The 12,401-nt window shown below is 47.8% G+C and overlaps 1 protein-coding gene across 1 annotated transcript in view; it reads left to right on the forward strand.

The window, feature by feature from the left end:
* Positions 1-12,401, forward strand: part of MAP2K4 (mitogen-activated protein kinase kinase 4) — a 76,353-nt gene that overhangs the window by 46,866 nt on the left and 17,086 nt on the right. Inside the window, exon 4 of the mRNA XM_069032428.1 lies at positions 8,626-8,745. Coding sequence (XP_068888529.1) covers positions 8,626-8,745 — 120 coding nt within the window. The remainder of the gene's footprint in view (positions 1-8,625; positions 8,746-12,401) is intronic.

The following is a 12,401-nucleotide window of genomic DNA, read 5'->3' on the forward strand; positions in this document are numbered from 1 at the left end:
GCTGCTCTGAAATAACTCATACCTGTCTCTAGTGTGTCAGGTTACTGGAGTAACCCCCATCCTTTGGTCTTCTCCAGTACATCCTGACTTCCTCGCAGTGGTGGGATCACTGGTTAGGTCTCTTGAGTGTTTTGGATCACCATGCAGTGCTGTTTCAACCTGGGTTTGAATCCCCAAAAGTCTCCAGCAGAACTCGAGGTTGCCTGTAGCTGAAGGCTGATTTCTTTCAGTTGCCTTTGGTAGAACTCAGGGATGTAGTTTGCAGATGGCAGGTTGAAAAACACTGGTATAGTGCAATGATTCCTGGACACCTCCATCTTCTCAGACCCAGGGTGTGTGACCTGGGTACCTGCAGTTCTGCTGAGAGTGGCCATGGGTGTGAGGGGGGCACACCCCTAGAGCTGAGTGGCTGTTTCCCAGAGCTCTGCTGTGGCTACAGCCATGCAGAGAAGGGCATTTTGTTGGATTAGCTCGTGTCATGGAGAAGATGTGTCTGCTGACACAGGGGTTCTCTTGTCCCACACTGTTTGCACAAGGGCATTTCAGCACCCTAGGTGAATCTTGTCAGTGTCGAGGGCCCATGGTGCAGGTACAGCCGTGTGGGAGGCAGAAGGTACCAGTCTCCGTGGCTGGAGATGGCATGGCTCAGCATGTTGAGCTGTATTTCCCAAGGAACAAGGTGTGTTCTGAGCCTCAGGAGGATTCTGGGCTTGGGGGCTCACTTTTGAACAAGTGACTAAACTGTGAAATGTTGAAGCTGTGGGCTGGGCTGGTGCCACCTTCTTTTCTCTGACCCTATTTCTTTTGGGTGGACATGGCTAGGCCTGCTGGGGAAGAAAGGTTGGAGGGTTTGGGCAACAGCATCATTTCTAAAACAGTAGTGGTAAGCGACTGTTCTGTTTGTCCCAGTGGGGAGTAAACACCAAATTGAGCAAAGGAAGACCTGTGGGTGGAACAGTCAGTGAGGCCTCCAAGGCAGCAGCAGCAATTGCCCAGACTGGATGGTGCAGTTCTTTGAGATGAAGTTTCAGGATGGGGCTAAGCTTGGACTAGTGACTAGTTCATCCCACACTCCTCAGACTTTCCTTTCTCAGCCTCCTGATGCTTTTGGGGCAGCCATGGTTGTGCATTAATCTTCCTGCTCCTCCTCTATCTTAATCTGTCCATGTTGGGGACTGTTGCCCTCCTGCTCTCTCTTTCTCTCAAGCTTTGTGGTCTTTTCACCATGGAACTGTTGCATTCAGCCATATGTTCTCCTTCAACATAAAGCTCTTCTGTAAGAGAAGTTTGAGAAGGGAAACTGTGTTTTGTGAAAATGTGTCAGTTTAGTGAGGTCTTGGCTATGATCTCTGTGACACCTGCAGCTCTGTGGTGTGGCACCGTGCTGGGGGCAGGTGACAGGGACCCTTCACAGCTGGATTGTGGTGTCTGGTTATTTGGTTGGGCTGCTGTCCCTCCTGTGCTTCCCCAAGAGCAGCACCAGTGCAGCAAGCCAAGCATCCTTGGAAGGACAGTGTAAGGAAACAGCTTTATGGAGGCTGCAAGCCAAAAGTTGCCTGTTCTGCTCACTATATGCAGAGAAGATTGGTATAGGGACCTGTCCCAACTGCTCCTCCATTCTTCTCCACCACTCCCCAAATTTCCACTACTGTTGCTGCAAATTCCCAGCACAGTCAGGAAATTCCTACCCCACTTCTGGAAGGGCCATGTGCTGCTTGCAGCTACCATGACCAGGCTTGTTTCGCCCCATTCTACCACAGGGAGATTCAAATCCTCCTTGTTCTGCAAGTGTGCAGCTTGAAATACTGCACATTTCCCCCTTGCTGGAGTCTTCCTCTGGCTGAAGGCAGCTCCTGCTGTGCCAGGCTATCTGGGCACCTCTGGACACTCATCCTTGCACCCCAAAAGTGTGGCTGCCAGGGCATATCTTCACATCCTGTTCCCAGCTCCTTTCTCTGGCTTTTTGTAGCCTGTCATGCCTTTGACAAGGAACAGTTCCTTGATGCTTCCCAAGCTTTCCCCTGCTTGGTGCCTGTGGCTCCTGTGCTCCCAGGGCTCCCCCAGCACAGCCGTTTTTTTGCTGCACATCCAGTTTTTCTTACCACTGAAGGAAAATAATTCCTGAGGGCTGAAATATCACCAAAATAACTTAAGGTCTGCAGGTGGAGACACTGTTTTCTTTCATTTTTCCCTGTAACGCATTTTGGTCTATCAGCCCATGGGTCCTGGCAGATGCAATCCTGGCACCTTTAATGAGTCTCCTGGCATGGGCAGGGCTGCCAGGCCCTGGGTGAGTCAGAAGGCTTTTCATCTGTGCTCCAGAGTCAGTAGCAAAGGAAGAAAATGAGCCTGAAATGGGCCTCGTCGTGTCGCTGGCTAAAACCACTGCAGCAAGGCTTCAGCTGGTGGAGCATGGCTGGGATGATGAGCTCCTGGTGAGTCCTGCTGCTCCTCCCTCTCCTTTAGCCTTGGTCATTCTCTGTGAATACTTGTTTCAATGACAAAAAGACATTCTGTACCTCTTTGGGAATAGGCTGAAGGCTGGAGTGGGCTGCAGGAGCAGGGACCTGCTGCGCCTGTTGCTGCCACCCGCAATTGTTTGTGCATCCCTTATGCTTTCTGCCACAGAGAGCCCCTTCCTAGAGCTATCAGGAGAAGGGGTAGAAGATGAAGGAAAGAGGGATCCAACTCAAGAGGATTTGTGTTCAAACCTTCCTCATTTTTGCCCCTGGAAAATGTTGCATTATGTTTTCCTAATCTTCCAATTTTTTTTTTTTTCCCCCAAATAAAAACCAGTCCTTTCATTCTTTAGGTCCCTTCCTTTCAGATCTTCCTGGAGGTGCACCTTTTTGCTCTGGGTCAGCTGCCATCACAGTTTTCCTGTCACTGAAAATACCCTTTTCATTTTCTTGAGGATTTATTGGCATACGAGGTTAAGACTTTCCCAGGTGGAAAAGAGAACAGCCCAATTTTGTCCAGGGCCAGATCTGGCTATGCAAACTAATAATTGCAAGGCCAGTTTGCATGCTAAATCCTCACCTGGTCAGGTTTCTCCTCCTGGCTACTCATTTTCCTTGGAGAAGTCTCTTTTCCTGGCTGGTGTTTGTGTGCTGCACCAGCTCTTTGTGACCTTCCCTTGTTGGACTTCCAAGTCTACCCACTATCCTTTGGTTTTGCTTCTGCTTTCTTGTTTTTGTGTTAGTCTGGCTTTTCCCAGTCTGTGGCAGTCCGTAAGTGACTTGTGACTATTTGTCCTGGGCTTCTCCACTGTGCAGAGAGCCCTGGTTCCTCCTCAGGATCTGCTCCAATGCTGTCACTCCTGGTTTTGTCTGAGAGGCTCCACAGTCTGTGCAATTCTCCAGCCCTTTTTGCATTTGCCCTCCAGCATCACCACATGGTGTTGTCCCAGCTGCTCCAGGGACTGTGCCTCTTCTTCCATGAGGGTACCACAAATTAGAGGCACGTAGAGAAGCCCCATTTATTTGAGTGAAATGTTTTCTTGAGGAGCTCACCCAGCTGCTGGGGGGTGTAATTTCTGTCCTGAGGTTTCCTTCTGGCCCTGGTGATAGTTCACACAAAAAGGGTGTTTTAAAAGATCCCTGGAATTTAAATGAAAAAAAAAAAAACATAGCCCAAACTGTAATGAAAGCTGGGGAGCATTCTTCCAGTTAGAGCAGGATGCTCTGCTTTGCACTGAAATACTGTACATGGTGTGGCTTTTATGAGCCAGGTACTTCACCATGCCTCTGGAAGGCTGGGAAAGCTGCTTGTTTGAAAAGTTCATAAAATAAATAAGCACATATTTAAAATAGTCAACCTTTGATGTGTTGGGTGGCTCCTGTGCAGCTCAGGAGCCTAAACACAGCAGTGGTGTCCGAGCATCTGGTGTTCCTGGCAGTGATGTCTGAGCCTCAGGCTCAGGCAGGAGGTCTTCACCTCCTGCTCCTCAGCTCTTCTGCCCTGCAGCAAGGACCACCTTGGACGTCTGGGGTTCACCATCAGCAGCTTCTGCCAGTTTCATTTGAACCGGTTCAGCTGGCTGAGAAATACATCACCAAGAGATGAGTGGAGTGGTTTGTGCTTTGGTTGACCTTCAAGTTTATCACAGCCCCATGGAAGCATCTTGCACTTCTTTTTAATTGAATTACTTTTCTGTCAGGAATGGTTACAGCTGGGACAGTAACCCAGCTGAGGGAGAGGGTGTTTCTGTCCACAGTGTTCAGTTTTCCCCCACCCCAAACAAAAGTGATTTTCAGCTGTAGGCCAGAATTTTCTGTATCTTCCAATATCCTCAGCCTGGTTGATTTAGTCCCACTCTGCAGTATTGCCTGGTCCAGCCTCCAGTTACAGTCAGTGTCCTCAGCCCTTGTTGCTGGTTTCCTGTGTTCTCTTTAGTTTAACAATACTTTTGACATGCTCTACTTCTGCTCTAAACTTGTCCTAAGGAAATCAGAAGCATTTTCAAGATCAGTTGGGTAATCGGAGGTGTCAAACCCATAAAAGATCCCTGTTCTTCCTGGAGAAGCCAGTAAGCCATGGAGCTGTTTCTTGTTCAGAGCACAGTGCCTCTTGTACATCATTTTGCCTGTAGTCAGTGCTTGTTCTCTCATCCACAGCCTTAAACCAGAAGTTCCTGTCTGACTTTCTTCGATTTCTTGATGGCAGTCTCACAGCAGAAGGGGTTTCCTAAGTATCAAATACCCCTGAGAGCAGAAGTTCAGCATTTATTTATACCTCCATGACTCCTCCATCCTTACCTGGATGCCTGATAGCCCATAAAGGCCCATCAAAATGACACATTATTATATTTAGCTCCATCCAGGGGCAAATTTCTGTCCTTCCCATGTCCATATGACTTCTGAAGAAAAGTGTTGGAGTTTTATTGCCAAACTGTCTTTGTAATTCTTCACAATTGAGTTCCTCCTCCCAAACCGACACCTTCAGGATTTTCTTTTTCAGTCATCTGTTTAGGTCTCCTGGCTGGGAGTTGGGGAAACCAGTGTTCCCAGCCCTGCTGGTGGGGTAGCTGGGGAGGGAGTGGGTGAGTAAGGGCTGGAAAAGAATGCTGAGAGAGAGCCTCATCACAAGAGGTGGGAAACCAGTTGCAATCTACTTCAGTCAACAGTAAATGTGTTTCAGATGGGGAGATAGATACTCCCATCCTCAGCAGTGACTGGCAAACCCTCCTTTTCTTCCTGGTTTGTTGTCCCAAATCGCTGCCATGCCATGGAAGGACCACTTCTCCCGTGACACTGGCAGGCACTGCTGTGCTGAGCTTTCTGCTGAGGACACAGGTGAGCCCCGTGCTCAGGACAGTGCTGGGTTGTCTCACAGCTCAAGGAGCTGAGTTTCAGTTTGGTGTTTACAGCTTTTTTTCCTTTTTTCCCATTTCCTTTTTTTTTTTTTTTTAATTTTTTTTTCAACCAGTCACTTCACATTGCACCTGAATCTTTCTGTGTGCATATTGGGCTGGATGATGTCTCTTCTGTTTTGGGTCCAGTTTCTGGAATCTGCCTGGTTTTAGGTTTCGGAGTGGCACAATCCACAGCACGGATTGTACTTCTGCTGTTGATGCTGCTCAGAGCATGGCTTCAGAGCTCTTCTTCCTGGTGTTGGAAGGCTTTGTCCTAACCTGCCTTTGAATTAAAAGGGCTGGAGAATTTTCTCCTAGAGGATTTGGTACAGTTTAAATTGGAGGCCAACAAGGAATTGTTAAAAAGGAGGCTCCATAAGCTTCTACTAAAATCCCCCTTTTTCCATCCATGGCTTGTTTGGCCATGGGGTCACTTGTCAGTGACTTACCAGTGGCTGCCTGCAGGAGAGTGCCCAGGCTGAGAGCTGTAAGGCCTGAAGTGAAGTCAGCCCCTGTCCATCCCTGTCTGAAGTGCTGCCTTCCAGCAGCTGCCTCGCCTTGTGTCTTCCTTCCCTGCCATGTCCCATGTCCTTTGGGGACTGTGTCTGTGGGAGCTCTGCAGTGCTTTGTGCTGTGCCTTGGTTTCAGGTAGCAGGTTCTATCATGGCTCACGTGCTCTTTGGGTGGTGACTGCTGTTGACTTCACTCACCTTCCCTGTTCTGCTGGTGAACTGGGAGTGCTGGGCTGCAGCAGGCTCCCTGGCACACTGCAGCTAAACAGAGCCACCTTGTCCAGCCTGGGCTGACCCTATCTGTGTGCTGCACTGCATGCTGCTCCTCAGAGTTCTCCCCTTCTCTTGACTTTGCCAGTCTCCAGCACTGTTGTGTGAGACCTCCCAATCTTGTATCATGTCATTCCTTTCACTCCCTGAAGCAGTATTTATTGGAGTGTCCACACTGGCTTCTCAAGCTGTCCTTTGGCTCCTGTGTCTGCCTGGACCTCTGCCCTGTAGCTGACCCACTGTCTGTGTTCAGGATCCTCTGCCAGCCCTTTTCTTGCCGGGAGCTCGTGTTTGGGAAGAGGAGTTTGGGTTCAGTGTTGTTCTGGAGTGCCATTAAAATTGCCTCCACCATACAGCATGGTGGAGAACCATTTCACATGGTTTCCAGAGGTGGAGAAGTAACAGCAGAGCAGGAATGTCCGAGGTGGGAGGAGATGCTTTCAGGAGGAGCTGAGGGCTTTGAGGAGGATGCTGTGGGGTTGGCTGTGACAGGATTGTGTGCAGGCACAGGGGGAATGCAGAGCAGGGCTGGGACAACACTCAGATGACCAGGAAGGAGGCTTTTTGGAGACAGACACGGAGTGGGCACAGAAGGAGGATACAAGTTACAGTATGGAGAAAAGCTCCTTTTGGTTCCTCACCAGAGGTGACCTTTCCAGTGTGGGTCATGTCTCAGTGAGAGACTGAGCTATTGGTCATGGGTCTCACCACGGTGGCTTTGGCATCCATCACCTTCCGTGGAGGTCAGAGCAGTGGCATTTCCATTTCACACAGTGCTGCTGGTGCATCACCTGGAGAGAGACATTCACTCTGCTCGGCCTCCAGCCTCTCGGGGGGATTGCAGAGCTTTGTATGGTGAGGGCACAAGAGCAGGAAATAGCCAGTGACTGTCTGAATTTGAGTGCAACAGACCTGAACCAGTGACCTGGAGGTGAAGTGTTTTAGTTCTGTTCCTGGCCCGTTGAGCTGCTTCTTGCTCTGTTGGTGACACAGAGCCCCACCTGCTCAGCACATCACGGGTATTACGGACTGTGGGTGCTGGACAAGTGTCCTGACAGGTCCCCCAAGAACTTTAGAATTCACAGGGTGGGAAAAGGGCAATATAAACATAGCATTTACTGGTGTAGGCCAAACTAGAGGTACTAGAACATTAAGAACGAGTGGTTAAATACCAAAATACCAGGATACACTACAGGTAAGGAAAATTACAGTGTTGATACTGTCCTTGCTTTGTGTGGGTCATCACAAAATAAGTCCTAAAGTACATAATTGTGCACTGTTTTCATGTGTGGTGCCATATGAATGGCCAGCCTTGAAAGTACCTTCATACACCTGGCCTGTGCTGGCTGATGTGTAGTCCTGATGCCACCAGCAGTTGCCCATGGGGCCACAGTGTTGCTGAAATGGGTGCTAGCATCTTGCAGATTTTTCCCCTGAGCTTGAATAATTTTTCCTTCTTGGATAGCCATGTAGTTTTTGTCCCTGAGGAGGGTCCTGGCTACCTCTGTTGCTTGGGACTTCTTGCCAGGTATTTTTTCTTGGGTTTTTTTAATGGTTTTTCAACATGAGTCACAGCTTCAGGATCACGATTTCCTCACTTGTGATTCAGGGAATGTATTTATTAGTGCAAGATGTTAAATATATCTGTAAAATCACATGAAAAACTGTGGATGGTCGTCTCCATCCTTCATTTAACCAGTTTCATGTTTGAAAATGTAGTTTTCTCTTTTCAAATGTGCATTGTTCTTTCAAGCCCAAATGAGACTTTTCATAATATATAGTATATATCTAAAGAATAGTGTGTGCATACATATATATCTCTATATACACGTGGGGGGTGTGTGTGTGTATATATATATATATATACATATATACACAGTATCTTTTATACAGTGTTGATGTTCCCTAGGCCAGTATTAGGTAAAGGATTGTTAGTTTTATGAGAAGAGCTCACAGGACTGCTGCCCATCATTAAGATTACCAGAGAAATGTCTTCCCTGGGTTATGTGACAGTCCCTTCTCCCCAGCCATGGTGGAGGCTGTTGAAGGAGCCTTTTTGGCTTCTGTGCTTAGAAATTTTAAACATAATGTTCCTTGGTTAAATTTCAAACCAGTCTTCAAGCCCCGTCCAACATGGGTAAGAACTGTGTGGGAATTTGTTTTGAAATTAAAGCCTGGATGTGGTGTTTTGCTGTAGTTTTCAATGAAATTTCAGCTCTTTAATTTCTTTCTGACATTTCATCTGAAAATGTTGATGCTTATGCAAGGACTGAGGGTTTTATAGTCTGATTAAACAGCTTTAGAAGTTTTAGAAGTTCCATTTCTTATTTGAGAACACTGCTTGATTCTCTAGAGTGTTTTTGAGCATGCCTGGGGGGACTGCCTGCTCTGCTTGGGTTTGGGGTCCTGGTCACGTGTCTCCATCAACAGGGCTGAGGATACAGTAATGGCACATAAGTGATAAAGTCTCTGCCACTCTTCCTCTTCCAGAGAATTCGGTCGACAGTGGATGAAAAGGAGCAGAAGCAGCTTCTGATGGACCTTGATGTAGTGATGCGAAGCAGTGACTGCCCGTATATTGTTCAGTTTTATGGCGCGCTCTTCAGAGAGGTGGGCACCCCAGACTTGCTTCGTTTGTTGCACAGTTTGGGTTTTACCTTGTTTTTTTTCCCTTTGTAATTTCAAGCTCGTGCTAAGGAGGAGAAAATTGATTCATGTTAGGTTTCTTGGTTCTCCACTTTTACTCGGTGGTATTTAGCCAGGAGACCCAGGTGTCTGGCCACTGCTGAGCAAGCATTTGGTCCCTTTGCAACAGGAGATTTGGAGATGAATGTTGAAACCTGACTGCTGCTGCTTCTCCTTCTTCCTGTAGCTCTTCTGTAGGCTTGGATTATCCCTACTGTAATTGCTCTATTGTTGAAACTGCCACAGTACAGGGAGACAGACATGGGAGACAGACATGGAGCCCCTGCTTGTTTTCCACTACTTCATCCCAAATCCAGTACCTCTGCTCAAGGGAAGAAGGAAAGTAGAGACCTAAGGGCTGCAGGTGGCCTTTGGGGATTATCAGGCATAGCAGCCTGTGCAGAGTCTTGTGGGGTTTTACTGGGGAACTTTTAGAGAGAGGTCAGTGTTGTAGGTAAAGCCCAAAACTGTGTCTGAATAATCAATTCCTGCTTCTAGAGAGTCTGCCTCTGTAATTTTTCCAGGTCACTCCTCTGGCTTTAAATCTCATTTTCTAAAATAAGCATAACAATCCTTCCTTTTCTCATGCTATGCTTTTTCTGATCTTTTTGAACACAGAGGCATTTTAGGCCAGTAGGCATTGTCCATGTTCACACAGTACAAGCTCCTACCACGTGTGGAGCCTCATCTCGGCAGGAAATTTCCAGCTTTGCTGAGATGCAGGTGACAAGGCTGTCAGCTGGTGTGAGGAAAGGTCTGGGGACAAAACAGTGTCTTGCCAGATGCTGATGAGCAACATGCTCAGTGCTGTGCAAGCCTGTCATCTCCCTTCATCTTTGGGCACATCCCAGGATGTAAATGTAAATACATAAACAATATAAAAACTTACCTTCAGCAGCACCCAGATGTCAGCCTGGCTGCACTCTTTGTCTTGTCCAGAAATCTCATCGTCCAGCAGCCAGGCAGGGCTCCCAGTGCTCCTTGGATGCTGTGTCTGGGAAAGGTTTCATTTCTCTTGTTGGAGTGAAATCCTCTTTTTCCCCCTTCAGCATAAGTGGTGTTTTGCTTCGGAGATGAAAACAGCCTCCCCTCTCCTTGGTCCCTCACTGCCTGGGTGATGTTCCAAGTCACGTAACCTCAAGGGTACACAGGGCGAGCTGGGAGGCTCCTGTAAAGTTTTCTGTCTTGTCCTATTAATTACTCATTCCAATATTCAGTAGAATCTTCATCTTTTAAAGATAGGAAAGCATGACAGCAGAGAAACACAGAAAGGGGAAAAAAGGAATTTCACCAGGCTGTTTGGACCTGTGTAACGCCCCCCCAGTCTGCTTATCAGATCTGTTCTCAAATAACTGTGGAATTTCCAGGTCACTGCTGCACCATCCCCTGGGGTGTAAGAGCTCCTGGGACATTGCTAAAGACTGAAATTCTCTCAGGAAATCTGCAGCAAACTATGTAAAACAAAGCTCTTTGTTCCAGCATTTCAAGGTGAAAAGTAAGGAAATTCTTTTGGGATTGCCTACTCTGAGCTGGGATTCAGGTTCTCTGGATATGGATGGAGCAACTAATGGGAAATCTTCTTTACCTGTTCCTAAAAGGTGAAGGGCTTCCATGTGAGCCTCTTTACAGGAGTTTAACCCACTGAATAGGCAGCTTGTGCAGTCAGAGGGTTGGCAGGATCCGAGCAGCTCCAGGAGAAGCAGCAGGGCAGCTGGCACGAGGGGAAGGCAGGCAGCCTTCCACAACAGTGAGCGTTTGATGTGGAGAGGCAGAGCTAAGCTCTGGGATCCTGACAGTTTGGGAATACTAAACCAAATTGGACAAAATTATGCAGGGTCTTACTTCCCAGCCAAACAAGTGTCCCAGCTTGCAGTCAGGGGAGTAGCTGTGAACACAAGCTCCTGTGGCAGCCTCTGTGAATGCCAGAAGTTCGATTTGGAAAGGCAGAAAGAACTACATGAATATTTCTCCCTGCAGTTGTATTTTGTCTTGCTTGTTCCACATTTTGTGATGGGGAAAGTCTTCTCTGGGTCCTGCTTGTCCCTCAGCAGGCAGCACCTGAACCCATATCGTTTGCTGCCTGTTCTTCAGTCAGAAGGGACATTTCTGTTACTGTATGTGTGTGCATGTGATGGAACATGTAACAGTGCAAAAACCTCACGCTGATTACCAGGTACAGGACTTGGAGCTCATTGGCACCCACTAGATGAGATTAAATTGCCTGTTCAATGAAACAAGAACAAAGCTGAAAAAGTAAAAGAGAGTGTTTCAGTCTATGCATGGTATCAGGGGCTTCAGAGCACCATGCCCAGCACATGGTTGGCTTTTTGGGCTGCAAGCACATGTTACAAGCTCATGGCCAGTTTGTCATCCACCTGTACCTCCCAGCCCTTCTCCTCAGGGCTGTTCTCAATCCCATCATCATTTATACTGCTGAGTGCCTGACCCAAGTGCAGGGTTTTGCATTTGAACTTTACGGGGGGGTTCCCACTGGCCCCAAGAGACCAGCTGGTTTTCCTATACTGCACCTAGGACAGCCCAGAGTCCTGCTAGTGCACACAGAGCTGTCCCATCAGCTATCAGAGATCTGGTTGAAGAGGATCTGGCTACATGTGCTCATGTGTTTCCTCTCAAGGCTGTACTTACAGGATGGGGGAAGAAAAAAAGATGATTGACAGGGGTTGTGCAAACATTTCACTTGAGTCTCTCCTTGTGAGAAAGGACCTGTGGGCTGAGCCCACAGGGCTGCACTGGGACCCCCAAGAGTTTGGCCCTCAGCATAGCTGTTTTAAGAGGTTTTTAGGTCTGAGAAAAAAAAGGGTCTCTTCTTGCATGTCTGCTACAAGCTTTAGAGCTGCTCTGCTTTGAAACAGTACCTGTAAGGCTGGGAATGGTTGGGTAGTTACCATGACCACACTAGTGGCTCTTCAAAGTACCTGTTCCAGTTGTTTTTCTTTTAAGAGGGGAAGAGGAAAGAAGCCTTATCTGACTTGGAATCTCAGGAGTGACTCCTACACAGTGTAAGTGTAGCTGAGCCAAGTTTAAACCAACAAGTTCAATACTTGATAAAATTATTCAATGAAAAATTCATTGCAAGTTGCAGAACATGCCTAGGAAGCTGGGTGAATCAGCCCGTGGGGAACTTCTGCTGGCAGGACAGAAGAGCTGGGATGGATGTGTTGGTAGCACAGTGCTGGGATGGTGTGAATTGCTGACATAGCCTTGCTCAGTTGTTTGATCTCTTTGCTGTTGATGCACCTCACCCTGTTTCTGTGGAAATCCTTGACTGTGTTGCCATCCCTCAGCACATCTGTCCCTGTGGTCAGTCCCTGGTCTGTAGGAGCAGTGTCCTGTGTGCCATCAAAGGATATATGGTGGTGACATTTGTCAGTCTCTCTCACTAGTGTAGCTGGAGCTTGCATAAAAGAGCTGGCTGCCCCTGCAGTGAGCAGATGTGATAAACCTTCAGCATTTGCATCATAGAGTGATGGGTGTTGGAAGGGACCTCTGAGGTTACCTTCTCCAACGCCCATGATCAGGTGGGGCCACTTGACCAGGATTGTGTTCAAATAGCTTTGGAA

Source organism: Aphelocoma coerulescens, chromosome 18, assembly GCF_041296385.1.
Source record: "Aphelocoma coerulescens isolate FSJ_1873_10779 chromosome 18, UR_Acoe_1.0, whole genome shotgun sequence".
Classification (NCBI taxonomy): Eukaryota; Metazoa; Chordata; class Aves; order Passeriformes; family Corvidae; genus Aphelocoma; species Aphelocoma coerulescens.